This window comes from Leptinotarsa decemlineata, unplaced genomic scaffold (genome assembly GCF_025532065.1).
Source record: "Leptinotarsa decemlineata unplaced genomic scaffold, Ldec_3_MD MMD2_tig00003902_RagTag_RagTag, whole genome shotgun sequence".
Taxonomy (NCBI): domain Eukaryota; kingdom Metazoa; phylum Arthropoda; class Insecta; order Coleoptera; family Chrysomelidae; genus Leptinotarsa; species Leptinotarsa decemlineata.
Genome location: NW_027412598.1, coordinates 1,646,231 through 1,663,685, shown reverse-complemented (window position 1 = coordinate 1,663,685; position 17,455 = coordinate 1,646,231). Strand labels below are relative to the sequence as shown.

Below are 17,455 nucleotides of genomic sequence, written 5' to 3'. Positions count from 1 at the left end.
GAGTGTAATATCCGTGAGTACACCTTGTTCCAGACCCTCAACTATGCCTTCCAATATATTAAGAATTGCAAGAGTTGTAGAGCGATTTTCTCGTAACCCATACTGTGCATTATTCAAAAATTAGTGTTTTTTCAAAATATTTCCCTAGTCTATTTTTCAGAATTATTTTGTTGATTTTAGCAAATAGCAAAATACGTAACGTAGCCACAAGGTCGGCTTCAATTCAAGTCCATCGTCTTCCCTTCAAACCGTTCCATGAAATAATTTGCTATCACTGGGTTAAATGGACTCCCCTTCGCAACGCTATCTAGTTGCTCATAGAAGCTTCCCCCCCATTGAAAGTAACTTCCTGTGAGACATGATCTAAAGAGTTCGACGACGTCATTCGGGCCTCGCTCCTACAACCCCATGTGGGAAAGACCAACTCCTACGTCAAGGATTCGACAGACGGATATTCTGGTCAGCTTCGATGTGGTGTCTTTGTTTACTAATGTCCCACTGTAAGACTCTCTGAGAGGGTTAGCCCACGTGTTCCCGTGGGATATAGGATACTATACGTGGGATATAGGATAATCAACAATTTTTCACACTGATATAGATATGTAGGTGATATCTAAGTCTGCTAAACTGGTACTAGGTAAATTCATCGAAGATGTTAATTTCATCCACTCTTCGATTAAATTCACAAATGAGTTGGAGGTGAAAATCTCTAAAAATTTTCTAGACTTGACCATTACTAGAATTGATAATAAACATGATTTCGATATTTTCCACAAACCATCTTACACTGACGTCATTATACACAATTCATCTATATATCCATACCAACATAAAATAGTAGCATTCAATAGGATGATTCACAGACTATTAAATATTCCACTTTTAGAAAGCAATTTTCAATCATTTCATCAAACAAATTACTGTCAACAACAGTTACGAGGTGGATATCATAAACTACATTCTTTCAAAAATATTGCAAAAAAACGCCCATAACCAGGTCTTATCCAGTTTTGAACTATACGCTGTTGACATTTCAGAAACACGGTTTTGAAAGGTTTTGATAGCTTCTTTAGATAATAAAAATCGCAAATCACTACATTTTGTTCACATAGAGAAACAACAGTCAACGCTTAAAGATGTCTGCTAAGATAGCAGACAAAACATTTGGTAGTACAAGTTCCATTCAACCAAGACCTACCAGCTCAGATTATGATTAACATATTTTTTCAAAAACTGGAAAAAGACTATCTGTAATTAAACAATATATTTTATTTTAACAAAAGTATAAAAATAATTCTATTTGGACACAGTTCACCTGTCACTAGAACTAATCAAAGTTGAACAATTGGAATAAAACAAGTTCAACTTTGTTAAAATCTTGGAATTATCATTATTTCAAAGAACTATTCTAAGTTATAACTAACTGGTCATTGTACCTATATATATATATATATATATATATATATATATATATATATATATATATATATATAGATGAAGGAGTTTTTTAATCGGACATAGCACTCAAGGAAGTGGCAAACCATAGACACGTGTTTCGGGCTTTTGGCCCATCATCAGTATGGTGCAGCCAAGTGTAAGGATGGGCAACACTTGGTTACCAGAAAAAATAAATACAAATGCACGGAGCCACCAGCAGGAGCCAGCCGCACATTTGTGGTTTCACTTAATAGATCTTGTGTTTACAAGAAAACTATCAAAATCACCACGGAGGCAGCTATAGCTACCTGCGTGACATCCGGGTCCAGGAAATAATATAAATACGAAATAATATATATATATATATATATATATATATATATATATATATATATATATATAAATTATATATATATATATATATATATATAAATTATATATATATATATATATATATATATATATATATATAACGAGTTACTGCTTCGCTTGGAGAGGTGTAACTGATGTTAGGTTCTTCCTTGTGGTGTTTTATATGGTTTTGCTTGCGTAAGTTGTATGGATTTGTTACCTGTTTTTCCACCTGAGGGTTGTTGATGGCTTTTGGCAGTTCTCCTACCTGTTTTTCTACCTGGGGGTTGTTAAAGGCTTCTGGCGGTTCTCCTACCTGCGATGGTTCATTATCAATTATTTAGAGAAACCCACAAAGGCCAAAATCCAGTCTTTCAAGCTAGGTCGGGAAATCGAGCAGAAAACCATACCTCGAGAAAAGTCCAGCAAATGCCCGAAGTTGTATGGCCTTCCAAAAATTCACAAGACGGACGTTCCACTAAGACCAATAGTGAGTGCCATCAACTCACCGACACAAAATCTAGAGAAATACTTATCCAAAATCATGCAACCAAAGACGTAGCTGGCAGAATCTTATGTGAGAAACTCAGAGCACTTGGTGGACATCATTAAAAACATCAAACTAAACGACACCGACATCCTTGCCAGCCTAGACATAAAATCCCTCTACCCGAGTATACCCATAAACGAAGCCCTAGCCACCATTAGAACTGATCATAGCTTTCCGCAACATGTCATGGATCTAGCAGAGCACTGCCTTAAAAACACCTATTTCATATTTGACAACCAGATCTATAAACAGGTAGAGGGAGCTCCTATGGGTTCCTCCCTATCGCCCGTGATCGCAAACCTGTTCATGATGCACTTCGAGAAAGAAGCACTTAACAAAGCCCGCCTCAAACCAACCCTGTGGAAAAGATATGTAGACGACATGTTCATCATCTGGCCCCACGGAAAACAAGAACTAGACCGGTTTGTGACCTACCTGAACAACATCCATCCCCGCATCCAGTTCACTACCGAAAGAGAGGAGAACAGGCAGCTACCTTTCCTAGACCTACTTATAACACGAAAACCAATGGCAACTTGGGTTATACACTTTACCGCTACTACAAGCAGCATCACATCACCACCCTACCCAGCTACAATCCGTAGCCAACACGTTAATATCCCGCAGTTTCCGCCTAACAGAACCAACAAACAGGGCAACAGAATTGATGGAGACAACAAAGGCTCTGCGACAAAATGGCTACGGACCAAAGATCATTCAAAAGGCCATCGACAGACAAAGAAGAACCAAAAAAACATCCTCTAGATCGACAGAAGACTCTCCACACGACAGACAATCTGTGACACTACCTTATGTCAAAGGTGTGACCGACAAAATCGGGAGAATACTAAGACGTAAAAACATCCGGACAACCTACAAACCGCACAAAACGATATCCAGTTGGCTGCCCAGACCGAAAGAGAGAATTTCCCTAGAAAACCAAGGAGTATATAGCATCACATGCGAGGACTGTGGTCAACAATATATCGGTCAGACCAACAGACGTATATCTGCCAGAACCCAGGAGCACAAAAACTCGATAAGAACAAAACAAACCTCCTCTGCCCTCTTTCAACATCATCTACAAACAGGTCACAAGATTAATTTTGAGTCCACAAAACAGATAGCACAGGTGCAAAACCCAAGAATTCGACAAATCAGGGAAGCTATCGAAATCGAAAAGCAAGGCCTCATCAACAAAAGGGATGACTCACTAAACATCCCAAGGATTTGGAAAACAGTAATTAAAAACAACCCCCAAAGACAACCACAAATTGATAATGAACCATCGCAGGTAGGAGAACCGCCAGAAGCCATCAACAACCCTCAGGTGGAAAAACAGGTAACAAATCCATACAACTTACGCAAGCGAAACCATATAAAAACACCACAAGGAAGAACCTAACATCAGTTACACCTCTCGAAGCGAAGCAGTAACTCGTCTTGATAATGCCATCTGAGATGATGGCGAAACGTCGACTATCGAATAGTACACAACAGATGAACACCCGGAAAAACAACACATCATATATATATATATATATATATATATATATATATATATATATATATATATATATATATATATATATATATATATATATATATATAACTCACCAAAGTTAGTTTAAAATATAAATAGGCATATAAATCCAAACATAGAAAAGTCAAATTCAAATGTGACATTGAAAATTTTGTCACAGCACCAGAGAAAATGTGATTATTGAGATATTTGCAAATACAGTGTACAGAAATACAAATTTCAAGTCAAATGTACAATTATATTTCAACTTTTGATCAATAAAATTAAACAATATGTATATATATATATATATATATATATATATATATATATATATATATATATATATATATATATATCGTCAGTACCGGGCAGGCGGTCCTCGATTGAAGACAAAATGAGAAAAAACCATGAAAGTAGGTACTTGATAAAAATAGCTGCGTAAATGCAAGCAAAACATAAGTGGAACCATCTATTGGTGTGACACCCAAGTCAACTTGCCAAGTTTGGGTGTCACACCAATAGGTGGTTCCACTTATGTTTCGCTTGCATTTACGCAGCTATTTTTATCAAGTACTTTCTTGGTTTTTTCTCATTTTGTCTTCAATCGAGAGGACCGCCTGTCCGATATATAGCAAAGTCAAGCTTCAAATCAACCGCCAAATGAGAAATAGGGTCAGGTTTTATCTAGTCGCATTTTTGTGGTAAAAACTGCATAGAAAAATAGAAAGTGATTTCTCATCTAGCAATTGATATCCCAGCTTGGCTTTGCAACAACCTTTGTGGGATTCCCATATTTATCTTGCAGATCAAGGTTTGGGTTTTCTGTCGGTTACTAGATGGCGGCATCATAAGAGAGATGTATGTATGTAGATGCTTTCCTACAGGAATGTTGTTACTAAGAATGAACATTAAAAGTTTGACCTAGGGCATAAATAGGTGGTAATCCGGGCCTGATATTCAGTATTTTTCTTTGAATTTCTTGGTTTCAATTCCTAGTATGCATACGTCTTCCAACAGTTCAAAGAATGGTTTTTTAAAATTTCAAAAATACACCTATTTAATTTATTATTTCTTTGCTATTGAATTGTTGCCATTAAAAGCCCATTCGAAATTTGGTTGTTATAAGTTTATGGATTTTTAAAAAACAACATCATTAAAAATACTTAATTTAATGAATATTATGTTAGTGATTTCCTAATGTTTTTATTAATAATTTCACTGACATCTGCTTCACAAACATATTTACCTATATATTATCTGCCCATACAGAAAAAATTCAATTCTAAAATAAATAACCCGTCATATATTTATAGTATCCACAAAATGGCAAGTATTGTTTTATACAGTATTAGGAAACAGCAAAGAAGTTGTTCTTAGATCATTTCGATGAAATACTTTATACAAATGAAAAGTAATTTCAGTGTGAATTATAGTGTCACTGAGACAAATAAAGTATTTTTCAAAATTCTGTTTCAGTCACTACTTAATACAAATTTCTGTCTTGTAACCATATTTTTGTTCTCCGTTATTGTTCCGTTATATTGTTCTACAGATGCGCAGAAGAGCCACATATTATTAGTTTGTTGGAAATTAATACTTTGAATCTAGAAATTCAAACTTCAATCTTGAAGTTTCAACTTTCATCTCGAAATTTCGACTTTAATCTCGTATTTTCAAAATTACGCCTTTAATCAAGAAATTTCGACTTCAATCTCGAGTTTAAAGTCGTAACAACGAATTAAAAAGTCAAAATTTCAACTTAATAAGTCAAAATTTCGGGATTGAAGTCGAAATTTCGATGCAACTCTTCTGCGCTTCTGTATAATCACTATAAAAACAATTGAGGTAAAAACATACTATTTGTGGTCCATGTTATTATCATCTTTATATTCTCGCCCAGATATGAATTGTCAAACAAACTTTACTGTGGGTTATTTTAATACTAAATATAATGATCAAAAGCATCTGAAATTCAGAGCTTTAAACAATGAAGTATTTCTAGAGATAGTAATGCCCAATAATGCTAAAATATCTCACTTAAGCTAAATCATAACCTAATAAATCTTCTAACCCGTATCCAAACAATTTAAAATCAGGTTCATAAAGTTTATATAAAGCTTTAATGTCATGAATTGACAGTTGCTGGAAATAATATTTGAGCCTCTCTTTGGTGTGCCCATACCTAGTAACAGGAAAGGTAATTGGAGGCGCTCCTACCATATTCAAAATAGTTTTTGCGTCCTCTGAAATGGTTTCATAGTGTCCAATAAATGTATAGTTCAGAGAACATGGTAGACAGAGGTTATAGATAGGTGTCCAATGCTCGTTAGAAAAAGCACCCTCCTTCAGAAGATAAAGCACAAATTCTCGAAATGTTACGTTAGCTCCAGATTTGATATCTGATATAGTTGCATGGGGCCTATATTTTCTTATGATGTGTCGTCCGTACCTTGACTGAAAACAGAAGAGATATATTATTGTGAAACTGATTCGAACAGCCTGGCGGTTTAAAATGTCAGGTTACAGTATAATGAATGTTAATTTCTATAATATGATGAAAATTTCCTATTATTTTGTTACCTGGAAGTATTTAGAACTTGGCAAACTATCCATAAATTTATTTCTATATGCAGAGAGCAGTCGTTCAAAAGGATGCCTTGCTACCAGGAAAATAGTGTAATCTTTTAAACAAGACTGAGCTTGAGGTAAATCTAGTTGTGATAATTTCAGTGATGAATTTTCTGAGTGAGCTAGTGAAGCTGGAATATCAATAAGGTTTGTTGCATTGGATTCACCTGTCAAAACCATCAACACCTGAAATGGAATATTTCAGCATTGCAAAAATAACCAGTCAGCATTTGAAAAAGTAAAAAATATTTAACTTTTATCACATTTGAACAATTATGATCTGATGATGCACTGTTTGGAAGCTTTGATGTAGTAATGAATATTACTGGAGTTTCTTTCCCAACACCAAACCGTTATTTTCAACACCTCGACACGTGTTTCGTTCACCAAGTGATCATCTTCAAAAGGAAGATTAAACTAGAAACTAACGTCAAGCTAACGCTATATAGGTATACAATACAAGTAAACCCTACAGGTGTACCAACCATACAGGTATACCACCCTAAATTAATTTTACAATTTTGCCTTATCAATTTTTTTTGTTTTTTTTTTTATATGATAAGTCAAAATTGTAAAATTAATTTAGGGTGGTATACCTGTATGGGTGGTACACCTGTAAGGTGTACCTGTATGGATGGTACACCTGTAGGGTTTACCTGTATGGGATATCTATATAGCATAAATTGCGTTAGCTTCGCGTTAGTTTAGTTTAATCTTCCTCTTTGAAGATGATCACTTGGTGATCGAAACACGTGTCAAGGTGTTAAACATAACGATTTGGTATTGGGAAAGAAACTCCAGTAATATACATTAGAACAATATAAATTTTCTGTTATAGTTCAATCCCTAACTTACCCTTTTCCAGTTAGTACAAGCTACCTTGGGAACATAACAATATAATAGCTTATGTTTATGATCAACCAGAATATGATCTAAACTACTAGTGTTGAAACTTCTAGACATTTTGGATATATTATCACAACCAAGCATTAGTTGTTCTTGCCTAGAAATCTGTTCAAGCCATGGATATTGATATTTTCCTCCTTCGGGAACTGAAATATTTGTGATTTGAAACTCTTTGTAGTAGCAACCTAATTAGTCACTAAAATTATTATGAAAAGTTTACAATAGAGGCATACTTAAATCTACTGATATGTAACATTGAAAGCAAAGTTGGTTCCAAGCCGGAGGGAACCCCGTGGGCACAGAAGTTGACCAACTGTGCAGAATTTATGATGGACCCCCTTCCGTGTTTGCTTGACACATAATCTGAATGAGAGGGGGAGAAGTTAAACGTGTCAGTGTCCAAAAACACATAACTGATGAAAAAAAAACTCCTAAAACTGCAACACTATAGTTAAACTGTGTTGATCAGTTACTCTATAGGCATTTTTACATCTCTATAAACTTGAATAAACTTCAATTGATTTATTTTGATATGAGTATAAAATAAAAAGAAAAAACTATTTGTTTTGTCAATTATAAGACCAAGTTCAAAAAACAAAGACATTTTGTTATAAACAATGTTCATAATTTTTCTTGTTACGAATCACAAGTTAAAAGGTAAAACCTCGTTAATCCTTAGCTCGCACAAGTTTCTACTTCTGAGGGTTGTCGTTCGTAGGGGTGCGACAGCTGGGTAAAGGAAAAACATATTTCAAACAGATTTTTTTTTTTAATATATTGCTAATTTTTATTATATTGTTGATTTTTAGTATATTAGTTGAAATAAACAGAAAATATGAACTATATTAATTAACAAGAACAATAATTATGGAAAAAATATGCATAGCAAAATTTAAATAAAAATAACTTTTCTTGCCTTCTTTGTAGTAAACTCGTTAATAAGACGATGTACTCCATTAATAGAGTAATGGATGAGTGCTGAGGGTAAGAGTCTTTCAGGAGATACAGTCATCCTCGATAAGATAGCCTTTCTTGAGATACAGTAATCCTTAATAAGTATGTCTTTATTATTTTCAAATGAGAAGAGCTAACTCACAACACCAAAACAACAAAGAGTTAGAAATCCATTTTCCAATTTGTTGTTATGAAAAAATGTATGTCCGCAAATTGCCCTGCTCGACCCTGCTATGTGGTATCTATTGCCCTTTATGAGAGACAAAAGGGAGCCTAACCCAAAGGTGTTATACCACCAGATATCACCACAAAGCTTCTGGGATACTGGGCAACCTTTCGAAGTACCTCGCATCCATTCAGTTTTGGTATATGAGATATTTCCTCTCTATTTGGAGCTGTATTCCAAAGATGAAATTGTTACTACTTCGTAGTCAGTTAAAATGGCTTCAGTATCAGACAAAGGTTCCGTAAATTATGGAAAGTCAAAGAAATCAGTCGAATACCCTAAGGCTTAGTTGCATTGATAAGGAGTAGATAGGACAACCTGAACAAATGACAGTTGAATAGGGTCTAATGTCTTTTGTGGAATTAGCCAGGAAAGTAATTGTTTTTCAACAGACATTTATCGGTTCCTATTGCATAGCAACATTGGAAGACATGAATGTTTAGAGTTTTTATTTGAAATATTAATTTTCTTGACATATGTATTCCTCCTAGACACAGTCATCAGAGTGACTTGAATTCCGAACAATTTATGAGCATTTCCAATCATTCTGGTAGTAGAGTTTTCTCTTTCTTTATTCTTCATAATGTAACTTATATATCTGGTTTAAGAATTACATATTTTAATAGGTATTTATCTATAAACAAAATTTTACTTTTGTCAAGATTAGCTGAACTTAATGCTCATTCCAAAATAACACTATTGTTATTATGTATAATATATCTTACTTGCCGTTGGTATGATAAGTAGTGCTATCAGTGATCCAAATTTTATTTTAAAATATATATTAAACATTCTTAGTCAGCATGTCTCAGGGCGTGAAGATTCTTTCCTTAACCTTTTCACAAACCTGATTTCAGATTTATTGGCAATTCCTATAAAAATTCATATAGTTAGAAAGTAAGGTACAGACAATTAACTATTCACATACCATATTCAGAGACTTCTTTTTTGTCATTTCTCATAACAAGACCGTTCTGTACATTTTGAAGGTTAAATGTTCCCCACACATATTTCCAACTGATTTTAGTTTTTATTCTCTGTCGTTGTTGTTTCAAAGTGAAGGTTCGTGTAATGGCTTTTTTGAGGTCTAGTACTGTGGTGCCTTTGTGTGGAATCTATAAAATAAACCGTTAATAAATATCTATGTAACATCACACTATATAAGTTTAATATCAATGCAGTGGAACTGAATATATAAATTTACAATAAAGATGTAACACTAATTTTTGAGTAGCAACTTTCATAAGTAGAACAGTACCAAATATATTATCTCATTTACTTAATGGAGATTGTATTTTTGTCACAGTTGCCAAAAAATACATACAAAAACCCAAGGCGGACAATCTTTACAGTGTAAAGGAGCTAAAAAATGAAATTGTACTCATCCTATCATTTTTAAATCATGGTCATAAATGAAAATAGTTATCCATAAACTTCAGGTGATAAATTGACAAAAACATTTTCCTTCACAGCAGAACTGAGACACTTATTTCGAAGTGCGTACACCAACAGAGTTGAGATGAAAGTGGTTTTGTTGGAGCTGAACTTTTATAGGTTAATTTCTGATGGTGCTCAATTTGTTAGTGAAAACGCACATTGAGAAAAATGTATCAGTTCTAGTGTTGAATTCATTTTACACCTTTCTGCATTCAAAATGTTCAACCTAAAAAATGTAATAAAAAAAGAAAATTATGAAATAAAATTCATTTCATGGGACACCATCTTTCCAAAAATGAAATATGTGGCACTGTTTTGATCATTTATGTTATATTTCTAAAAGGTTAATTCAGTTTTGTTGTAGCTCGGAAGGGCATTACTAGTAAGACACTATCACACAACAGATTTTTTTCATTTTTTTAAACAAACTAGAAATCTCTCAATATGTCCAGGTACACAAAACTGAATTGAACATTGAGAAAGAAAATTAATTATCAAACCATCAGTAGAAGATTCAACATCATCAACATCAATATTTTTTTTCAACCTAAAACCTTGAAATTTCTCGACCACAGATCTTTGAAAACAAATGAGGAAAAATTGTTAAAATACGAGAACTCGGACTAGTCAGTCCTACTGTGAATTCCTTTGATTTAAAGTCGAAATAAACCAGGAATCAAACGTTTCAAGTCAATATCTTTATTTTACAACTTTCAAATTGTTGTCAATGTCAAAATCGTCTTTTTTAATAAACAAATCATGATCAATTATTTTAACATACCAAGTGAAAAAAAGTGAACAAAATTAATTAAAAGCAACAACATTCTCCTCCTTGTGATGAAATCACTGCATTTGTTGAAATAATATATATTTCAATGTTGTTTGTGATGAGTGTTCATGAGTCTGCTCAACATAACCGCGGCTTGTAACTCCAATCTGGGTATGGTCATCGGTTTCATAGGTGCCACTCTTGATTTAGCACTTACGAAAGATAATTTGAATTTTTCATCGTATTCATATCTCAGATAAACGACAGCTGGAAAGGCTTTCTCCTGCTGTCACAAAAACCATGTAGTTCAACTTGTTTGCTTTCATACAATCCGGTTCCATAGCATCTAGGTAAACTCGTTTCATTAATTTTTGTCAATTCGTCTAGGAGTTGTTTCCATCTTGTGTTCATTTCCGTGGATAACTCATCGTCTCAGCCTATTCTAATCCTCTATAAGTTCTGCTGAAAATTTTGAATTTTACAACCAGTGGGGACAAAAAACCTACCGGGTCAAATACAGACATGACCACCTCAAAACATCTCGTTTCTTGAGAATCTTAGTTCTGTTCAAGATTTTTGAGTCCAATTTATGATGGTTCAGCGAAAAAGTAAAACTATCTGCTTCTGGATTCCACCAGAGTCCCAATACTCTCAAGTTTTTGAGTAAAACTAAGATTTTTCTGATTTGGTGATCGAAGATTCACAGGAATGTTGTCAATCACTTTCTGAGAATTACTTATCCAATTACGTATTTCAAATCCAGCTTTCTCGTGGATTTTTATAACTTCCAGAATCAGTTGAATTGCTTTTCCTTCTGTTTCTGCACTATCCAGGTAGTCATCTACATAATGTTTGTCGATTATTGCCCTGGCTGCTTCTGGAAATTTTGAAGAAAATTCTTCAGCGTTCCTATTTTTGACGAATTATGCCATCGAGGGAGAGGAAGTTGCTCCAAATGTCATTACCTTCATTTCATAAATATCAGGTTGTCTGGACCTATCCATTATTCGCCAGAAGAAGCGCTGGGCTGAGAAATCCTCTTCTCGAATGAAAACTTGCTGGAATATGACTTGAATATCTGAGGAAAATGCAATTCTCTTCTGTCGAAATTTCCACAAAATGATGTCAGATTTTGTAATAAGTCTGGACCTTGATCATTAAGACTGACCCCATTCGATTTTGCCGCTGCATCGAAGACCAGTCTCAATTTGCCCAGTTTAGAAGGATTATTTACCCCAAAGTGGGGTAAATACCAAGTTCTAGGACCACCTTTTTTCTGCTTCAGTAACATCAAGCTTCCGAATGTAACCTTTTGTCAAATATTCTTCAATTTTCTCGCCATACATTTTAGACGATTAAGTGCTTTACTATCAGGTAGTGTTACGTCATCATTCTTCCACAGTAGACCTATTTCGAAGTGATTTCCAACTCGACTAATGGTATTTTCCATTATTTTCAACGCCCAAGATCTTTAGATCTTCCATTTTCTTCCGGGCTTCTTATGCCAAAATTGTCAATTTTGAACAAGTCTCTCACTAGATTAATATCTTCATCAATTTGTTCTTGAGACTCACAACAAACGTGAAATATTAAACACGATTCATCAGCAACTTTTCCCTGGGGGTATCTGCCATGTACTACCCATCCTAGTAATGTTTTTGATACCAACGGTGCATTCCAGTAACTTTGATATGTTTTCCTTATAATAGTCAAAGCACATTGATCCTGACCAATAAGAATTGTTGGTTGTGCATCATAAAAGGAAAGTACAGGTGCTTCTATGATGTATGGATAGATTCTACTCAGGTATTCGACATCAATAGTTTGTCTTGGAAGTGAGAGTCCACTTACAGTTCAAACTTCATTCATTTTGAATGTTTTTGAGTTCTTTTCCATTGAAGATACTCTACTGTCACTCTTTTGGAGTTTTCTTCATTTTTGGTAACATTGTTAAGCCACTGGTAGCAGAGTGACTCAACCGGTCCATCCAGTCCTAATTCATGAACAATTTTGCTGTCTATCATTGTTGTTGTTGCTGCCTCGTCTGGTAGAGCAAAGGTAGAAAATTCTTTTTTAGGTTTTCGAAGTTTCACCGGAATTATTCGAAGAAGGATTGTGGGGTTATCTTGTTGGAAAAAATGTATTTTTTCAACTTGACTTTCCGGTCCGACATCTTCATTTGGGTTTGAATAAGAACTTGAGGCTTCGTTTTCCTTTTTTGTAAAATCAAGGTTATGTAATATGTTGCTGTGGAATTTTGGGCAATTTTCAATTCCACACTTTTTTTTTTCAATTTACATGAGTAGATATTATGACCTCCTTTCAAACAGTAAAAACAGAGTTTCTTCAAAGTCACAATTTTCCATTTTTCATCGATATCTAGTTTTTTGAAAATTTGGCAGTCAGTCAAATTATGATTTTTTTTGACATTTGGGTCATTTCTCATATTATTTGGTCGAAAATATATTAGCATTTTTCCTGGAGTGGAATTTCTCATTTTCGTTCATTTTTCTTTCGGAGAATAGGTAACTACTGAAGTCAGCACAACTTTTTGCAGCTATTGCGATTTTTCTCATCCACACAGAAAAGGTTTTCAAAGTAATTTCTTTTTGTAAAGAAGATTCCTCGGCCCATTTGAGTCTCAGGAATGGGGGTAATTTAGTAACTATTTCATTCAAGATTGATGGATTTTTCATATGTCCTGTATTTTCAAAGAGTTCCTTCCATAGTGGTTACTAAGTTTTTGATAAAATTAGAAAATGGTAGGTGTTTCAAACCGTCCCTCCCTCGGAGGGAAGGCTCGACGAACTTTCTCTATTAGATTTGAAATTATAAATTCAGGTCGTCCAAATGTAACTTTCAAAGTTTCTATTATGTTCATAACATTATTTGGGGAAACAAGAAGAGGTTGTATTGTATCTCTAGCCCTTCCTTTTAAACATCTTTGTAGACGGACTATATTTTCATCTTCACATATATCAAAAAGTTTGGTGGAACGTTCGAACTGACTGTAGAACAAAGGCCAGTCCTCTGGATTCCCATCGAAAATCGACAAATTTGTCATTGTCTGTTTTTTCCGAACATTTTGATTTATTTATCTTCAGAACGTCTAAAATTTGGTTGAAATTAATAATAGTCATCGTAAAAAAATTGTTTGTCGGTACGAAATCGGTTTTATTTTCTGTTTCTTCGATTTTCCACTAAGCAACTTTTTCTTGTAGCGTCATTTCTTCCAAATCAATGATGTTTTTGCCTCTAGAGATTGTGGACTTTTTATATGAAGAATCTTGAATCAGTACACGTTGTAGTTGTGCTTCTTTCCTTATTAGTTCAGTATCAAATTCGGCTCTCCTTCTCTCAATTTCGGCTCTCCTTCTCTCTTCGGCCAATTTTCTTGTTTTTTCCAATTCTATTTCCAACATTCGTCGTCTAGAACTTGAAGATTTCGAAATTTTTGATTTGTCTTCGGCATTAGATGGGTTTTCTATTGAAGAACGTTTCTGCAACTCCGTAACTTGCTGTGGGTCATAACATAGGTCGCTATATCTTTCAGGAGGAACTCCTTTAGTTTTCTTCTCACTCCTCCTCAGGTTAGGCATGGACATATTGTAATTGATTACTTTTGGTTCTTTTTTCTTTTGCTCGAAGGACCAATGTTTGGACTAGTCAGTCCTACTGTGAATTCCTTTGATTTAAAGTCAAAATAAACCAGAAATCAAACGTTTCAAGTCAATATCTTTATTTTATAACTTTCAAATTATTGTCAATGTCAAAATCGTCTTTTAAACCATGATCAATTATTTCAACATACTAAGTGAAAAAAAGTGAACAAAATTAATTAAAAGCAACAACATACATAATCCCAATTTCAATTGCGATGCTTTACAAAACTGTGTCACAAGTTCTTATACCATCAGAGTTCATTTCTAAACAGATTTTGAACTTTCAATTCAGGGAAATAGTTATCACCACAGAACAGCTTTGGCTCCTGACACTGCCCAGATTGAACACAAAACTTTTCAAGAGAACATTCAGTTATCAAGTTTATAAGTTATATAATTCTCTTCCGAATGACAACAAGCTCCTAAGAATATCAAAATTCAAAGTATCATTGAGCAATTTCTTGTTTACAAATTGTCAATAGATTGAATAGGTACTTCATAAATAAGATTTTCATTCAAACTGCGTGTTCTTTTTAAGGTTACGTAGAAGAACAGATTGTTTTAAGCATCGCTTGCTGTGAAAAGACTGAATTTCGTTTTTTATTGAAAAAAAAATTACTCATTAGAATATGCTTTCACTATAATAAAAATAATAAAGAAGCATTATTATTATTATTATACAGTGAACAAATATATAGAAAACATATTCACAGTATCTCAGCCATTAGTACTTTCTCTATTTCACTCATGAATAAAAGTTTCAGATTCATTATTAGCGAATCATCAAAAAACTTTAGGTTAGCAAATAAGTTCTTCTTCTCCAAACATAGAAGATAAATGTGGTATTGGTAGGAGACCTGCAAGAAGAGGTAAATTTAAAAAAATCCATGGATGGTGGGCTCGTTAATGCAGTTTTACATGCTTTCTTTTTTGTTTAGAATCATATGGTTTTTCAATACACGACTTCAATATGTAGAACAATTGAAATCGTGAATACTCTGAAATCTGACTAAATCATGGAAAAACTAGCATTCATTTCATCCATTGGATTAATGGATCAAAGAGAGAATCCCACAAAGATATTACACATTAGACGGATGATAAATATCATCCATCATCAAAATAAAGATTATATCGATATTAGTAGCAAACTTATTATATGATAAAGATTGATTTCATTCTTCAAGTCATAGTGCTATCGTAAAATAGGGATTCAATTCTTTCATGCTATCACCAGAAGAGGATTTGTATTAATAATAGACAATTTCTACGTATTGAACTTTGAAATTTCAAAAGCTTTAAAAAGGGGGAGATATGTAAATTCACCAAGAAATGAGAATTTGTTTTAAGCTTGACTAGCTATAGATACATACATACATACATATATATAACGTCCATTAAAGAATGACAGTGCAATGACGAAATGACAATAAGAAAAGATAAAGAAGTTTAAATTATTGTTGAACTGTCTACTGAATGAGAAAAAATCAATAATTTAACTTACTACAACATGTAAGGATGATTCTGAATATCTTGTGACTATTACTGTAATGGATTGTCCCTGTGCCACAGCTATTTGAGCCAGTACTTCTTCAAGAGTGACATCCACAGGTAAATCGCTTAGCAAGGGATCGGCAGTGATTAATCTTCTTAAGCTACTCTGACTTATTTCCAAGATATCTTCATGTGAGAGTTTATCTATTTCCTCCTCTAAACTTGGTTTGTTTTCCTGTGCTACGTTTTCTTCCATTCTGAAGAAACCATCAAATATATTTTAAAGTAGAGATGACAAAATTATAAAAATGCTAGATTTGAACCTTTTAAACTACTATTCTTATTCCTACCCTATTTATCAACAAACGTAAACGTTTAGCATTTATTACCTGGTTCACCGTATTTCATTTGACAAATGAAATGTGCAATTTTATTCGGTGCAAAATTCGGCAACAAAATTCAGTGCAATTTTATTCGGAGTTTGAGTACACTACAGAATCTTTTTCTTAGTAATATGATATATTTGTGCTAGTAATTAAATAAATAGTAAGTATTCTACTTCAATCACTAAACAGTACACAACACAAACTACTACAGGTTTGTTCTGGTTCTAACATCCCAAAATCGACAGTTTCGGATGTTAAGTTAACTAACATCCCAAAACGTTTGGAAACTGCGCATGTGCGTACAAACAAAAAATATCAAACAGTCCGAAATAGTCTCGAACACTTGTTTAAACCAGAACACTTTTGAGGAGACCACTGTGCCACCTATCGTATATATGAAGAGATGAAGACGAGAAAATACTAATTATCATGTCCATTTTGTTATGTAGCGTATCCCTATAGTCAGTTGAAATGTCATCTACCCTCAATCATCAATTATTCAAATCAAATAAATAAAAAAACATCCTATACTGAAACCAATAATGATTGAGAGTAAAAGTAAGCCCAGTTGACAGCAAATCGGAGGCGTGCTTATTAATTTTTGAGAGGGTTAAGAATGAAAGAAAAATTCTTAGTACAATTAGTTAAAATATTCGTACACATTTTTTATTTATTTCATTAAAACTTTGCAATATCGTAATTTACCTAATCGTTGTAGTCATGGTGGTAACCTTAAAATTGTAATTCCACGACTTAACGCCATTTCATCCACTGCGATTTTTTTATATTTGTCTGTGTGTAATTTTGTTAGCTGAAGTAGTTCTGCCTTTAAACTATCTTTGTTATATTGGATGTTCTTATTAATTAACCATTCTTGAATTGCTGCTTTTTTCCATGATTGTTTCGGTAATGGTTCTAAATGTCGACTATGGTATGAGGCATTGTCCATGACGATGACAGACCCAGGTTCCACAAGTTGAATGATGCCTTCAAACCATTTTTCAAACACCTCCGCATTCATCTCTTCATGATAGTCGCCTGTTTTCTTAGATTTAAATATTAATTTAATTCACCATTTGGTAAAAATCCACTGTCGCTTCCTATATGCGTAACTATCAGACGACTACCTT

General features: G+C 33.8%; 1 protein-coding gene across 2 annotated transcripts; it reads right to left on the bottom strand.

Annotated features, from left to right (window-relative positions):
- Positions 1 to 2,370: 2,370 nt before the first annotated feature.
- Positions 2,371 to 16,779, bottom strand: LOC111514217 (carbohydrate sulfotransferase 11). Of its 2 annotated transcripts, none has more exons than XM_074178504.1 (5): positions 16,329 to 16,779; positions 15,950 to 16,196; positions 7,347 to 7,370; positions 6,444 to 6,677; positions 2,371 to 6,317 (listed from the first exon to the last, which is right to left on the bottom strand). In XM_074178504.1, exons 2-5 carry the CDS (start codon positions 16,193 to 16,195, stop codon positions 5,901 to 5,903), a joined length of 921 nt encoding a protein of 306 aa, XP_074034605.1. In that variant the 5' UTR covers position 16,196; positions 16,329 to 16,779; the 3' UTR covers positions 2,371 to 5,900. The 2 variants fall into 2 exon arrangements, with proteins under 2 accessions (XP_074034605.1, XP_023026224.1); XM_023170456.2 differs by lacking the exons at positions 15,950 to 16,196; positions 16,329 to 16,779 and adding exons at positions 9,303 to 9,449; positions 9,506 to 9,646 and having other exon boundaries at positions 7,347 to 7,543.
- Between the last annotated feature and the right edge of the window lie 676 nt (positions 16,780 to 17,455).